At 41.0% G+C, this 3934-nt stretch overlaps 1 protein-coding gene across 1 annotated transcript; it reads right to left on the minus strand.

The window, feature by feature from the left end:
* Positions 1-1016: 1016 nt before the first annotated feature.
* LOC128744405 (odorant receptor Or2-like) lies at positions 1017-2384 on the minus strand. The gene is made up of 5 exons (XM_053841400.1): positions 2160-2384; positions 2022-2105; positions 1466-1966; positions 1188-1397; positions 1017-1118 (listed from the first exon to the last, which is right to left on the minus strand). Exons 1-5 carry the CDS (start codon positions 2382-2384, stop codon positions 1017-1019), a joined length of 1122 nt encoding a protein of 373 aa, XP_053697375.1.
* Between the last annotated feature and the right edge of the window lie 1550 nt (positions 2385-3934).

The raw sequence follows: 3934 nt of genomic DNA on the forward strand, positions 1-3934 counted from the left end.
CATCGTTTGTTTGTCGTCGATTTGCAGTTTTTTGTTGTCTTTTCACCACTTTTGAATTAATTTTTCGCAATTCTGTTTGTTGTCTAGACAATAAAAATGTTATCTATTTACTATCTTTTCGTCATTCTTTCATTAACGTTTTTAGCATGTTGTATCGCCCTTTTGACGCATTTTTTTATTTTTTTTACGGTTTAAATAGCTTTTTCATATTTTTCGTCGTTTTTCATTGTCTTTTCGGCAACTTTTCATTGTATTTTCATCATCTTTTCATCGCTTTTTATACGTCTTTTCGTTTTCTTTTCTGCGTATTTTAAATTTCTTTTCGTCGCCTTATTGTTGTATTTTCTGAAGGTTTAAATATTCACCAGCTCCGTAGATACGAGCACTTGATCCGTAAGTCTGTGGAAAATTCCTAAACCCGTAGAACTCTGGATAAATTTGTAGATCTGGTATCAGTGGATAGAAGGGGCACAATTTGTGTTCAAAAATAATTCGACCCGCCAATGTTTGCGGAGGTGGAGTAGTAATACGTGGCTCGTTTAATGAGGGAGTTGTAGAGTTTCCATGTTATCCCGTCCGCTTGGGAGAAAAGTTTGGTTAGAATCCAGATTTCGGTTATGACGTTGGCTCCCATTATAGCTGGGTAGGATCCGCGGATTCCCCAGATTGAGTAACGAAGAACGTTATACAAACTCAATAAGCGTTTCTTCAAGGGCCCTCCTTTACCATATATTCTGCTCTTTCCCCTTCACGTCCTGTCTTCCCTGGGATACTATAAACACCTTTGCTTCATTACTTTCTCCAGCCATTTCGTCAGTTGATTGTAAAAAACTGTAGTTTTAAATCTAATTAAGGTGAAACGGCACTGAATTCAATATGGCCGGATCGATGGCACCTATATCCTCACATGGACGCCATTATTCCGGCCATGTTGGGATTCAATACCGTTTCACCTGAAATGCCTGACTTCATTATCAAAGTATTAACTGAAGAACCAACTATAAACTATAAACACTTCAATTATAAACCCGTCTTAGTAGAGTAAAATAGGAATAGGATGCATTCAGCAGTGATTGGAATATTTCCAGCGTCATCGGATACACGTTTCCAACGGTAATCTGTGAAATGATACCAAAAGAGACTGTGTAAGAAATTCATTTTCCTGTTCCAGCAGTCGAATAAATCACCTGCAAAGGCCGCTGCGCTCGGAGAATAATCAGCAGAAGCATTTTTCTAATCTTCGTGTCCAGCTCCAGCCACGGTCCACTGTAGGCGGCCAGCGCAATGGCCATACTTTCCTCGCGAATTTCATTCCCGTACCAGTAGAAGGCAAAAATCTGCGAAATTATCATAAAAATGTACGATATGACGATGCCAACTTGAGCGAAATTGTCAATCTGTAAAAGAAAATGTAAGCGTTTTTAGTCCAAAATCATGCTTGACAGACGGGAGCTTTTTCGCCTACTATGACCAACAGGAACAGTAAAGCACAAAGCATCGTTCCAAATGAAGCCAGTTCCAGCATGCAGATGTAGGTTACTAAAGAGTTCAGTTCCCGAACGTAAATGATGACTCGTTGATGTTGTTTTATGACAGCTGTCAGTCTACTATCGATTTGCTTTTTGTTTATCTGTAAATCCCGCAGTTGCTGCTGAACAACCTTTATTTGAAGTTGACCAAATAGTGAACATGTTACAAAGAAGCTAGTGTACGGAATGTACATACAACAGCCGGGAAATGTTAGAATCACTTGAATCAGATATATCAGTTCGTATTGTGGTGATTTGAAGTTATCAAATCCGGGAAGGAACATTCCGTACGGCAGTCGACGGTCTTCGGCAAATAGTGGATACAAAACGTAACCGGCACTGATGAAGGCACCCAAGCATAGGTTAGCAAATGAGATATTACGAGCCTTTCGTGTGATATTTCTGACCATGTTTTGGATCAACTCATCGTCGATGGTCTGAAAAATTAACTCCGTTTAAGTGTCGATTTTTTAACTAGAAAAATTACTCAACTTCAATTTCTTGGTAGACTGCAGCGATGCGTCCTAGAAAGCCTTCATACTTTTCTCGATTAAATATTAACATTAATCCTCGAATCTGAACATGAAAAGTTAAAATAATTTCATGAAATCAACCGCAAAAAAAACTTACCAACGCATTGAACCACAGCACGGCGAAGAAGGCGTTGATGATCACCTCGTCGATGTTGCCCCAGGCACGGTAGAGATCGGTAAACATAAAGGTCGTCATCACGCCTACTGGGATAACGCTGACGTAGCGCATAAAGTTGTGCCGCAGAACGAACGACCAGAAGCGCCAAACGCGGACATTGATCGAAACTATCGGACAGTCCAACGGTGATGGGGCTGCTGCCATGCTGCTGTTGCTGCTGTTGCTGCTGCTACCGTTTAACTAGACCTATCGCGACTGATTAAACCGTAGAGTGGCCAGATTGAGTCATTATTAGATCGCTGTGATTGGGCGTTGAATCGAAAATCATCACCTGCGATTTAATGATGTAATGAGACACTTGTTGGGAAAGTGAACAACTGCTTCCGGTGAAGGGTTGTTATTTTGTTAAAAAATTAAACAGTAGTTAAGGTGTGAAATTTAACTCTAAATTGAGACAGACAAGCTATGTCGCCCACGAAACATGAATTTTTGATTGGGTCAATAACGGTATAAGGCTAAAATAAGATAGAGACTGAATACCTTCAAAATAGACTCATGCGTAGAGACTTGCAGTATCAGGCGTTTCCACCAGATTAGATTCGATGGAGGTGCATAGTCTTTTTCAGTTATTAAGAACTAAATACAGGGAGAAATCTGAGGAAAGTTTACATTACTATATGACTGAATATACAAGTTATTTTTATCTCAAGCAAAACCGAAACGCAAAACGAAATTTCCCGATTGACGTCCCATGCTTTTCATCATAAAACTCAACTCAACGCCTGCTGCCATTCATCCCCCAAAAAAACGGAGTGAGGATTTACATCGGCTTCCCACGCTTTATCAGTTCATGGCGACTGAATGGCGCCGCCACCAACCGGGTTCGGTGGCTGGCTCGTCGGATTTTGCAACACATCATCATCCTCGCACACCACACAACGCAACGACAGCAACCCACGCGCCAACCAACCCTAATCGATTCAACCACAGATTTACAGGACTTTCGTTTTGCAATTTTTCCGCCCTCCCCCAACGAATACCCACTCCACTCGCCTGTTCTCGCAGTTTTGGACCGAAAGTCGGTGGAAAAGCGACAAATGCAATGGCAGTCACGTTAATAAAATATTTACTACATAGTAGTGCAAAAGAACTAGGTACCCACCCGCCTGTTCCCTTTTGTCATAATCCGCACACAATATTGACAGCAGCGCAGCACAGCTATGCAGATCATAACAGCTCAATTAGCCGTCACGCCGGGCGGCCCTGTGTGCCGTTGCGTTGTTGTCACAGTATGTATGGTACCTACTATAAAATTTACATCGAAACAGTTGTTTATATGCGACAACTTCTCATGGCAAATATTTTACACCGGAATCGAATTCACGCTGCCTCGCCGTTAGTCGTTTCTGCGAAAAAATTACCGCAAGCGATAAACCGACCACAAAAAAATTAAATTGTTACTTTGTTTGTCCACAACGCGGATATACAGTGTTGGAGCGCTTGGTTTGTCCTTCTACCGGTAAAAAAACGGATTTCACACTGTCCCACGTGCCATTGATTTGATTTTAGAATAACAACTAAGTTGTTTTCGAGCTACTTCCTCAAAATTTTTGTTACCTTTCAAAACAGCGATACGAAAAATCCGCTATCAATCAACGCACATTTTCACTTTCGGATAAAAGAGCTAGGAATTTGTTAATGACACCAAGCAAGACACAAAATTTGACTCTTGTTTCGATCTTTGAAAAACTGTG

This window comes from Sabethes cyaneus, chromosome 3 (genome assembly GCF_943734655.1).
Source record: "Sabethes cyaneus chromosome 3, idSabCyanKW18_F2, whole genome shotgun sequence".
In the NCBI taxonomy this organism is placed as follows: domain Eukaryota; kingdom Metazoa; phylum Arthropoda; class Insecta; order Diptera; family Culicidae; genus Sabethes; species Sabethes cyaneus.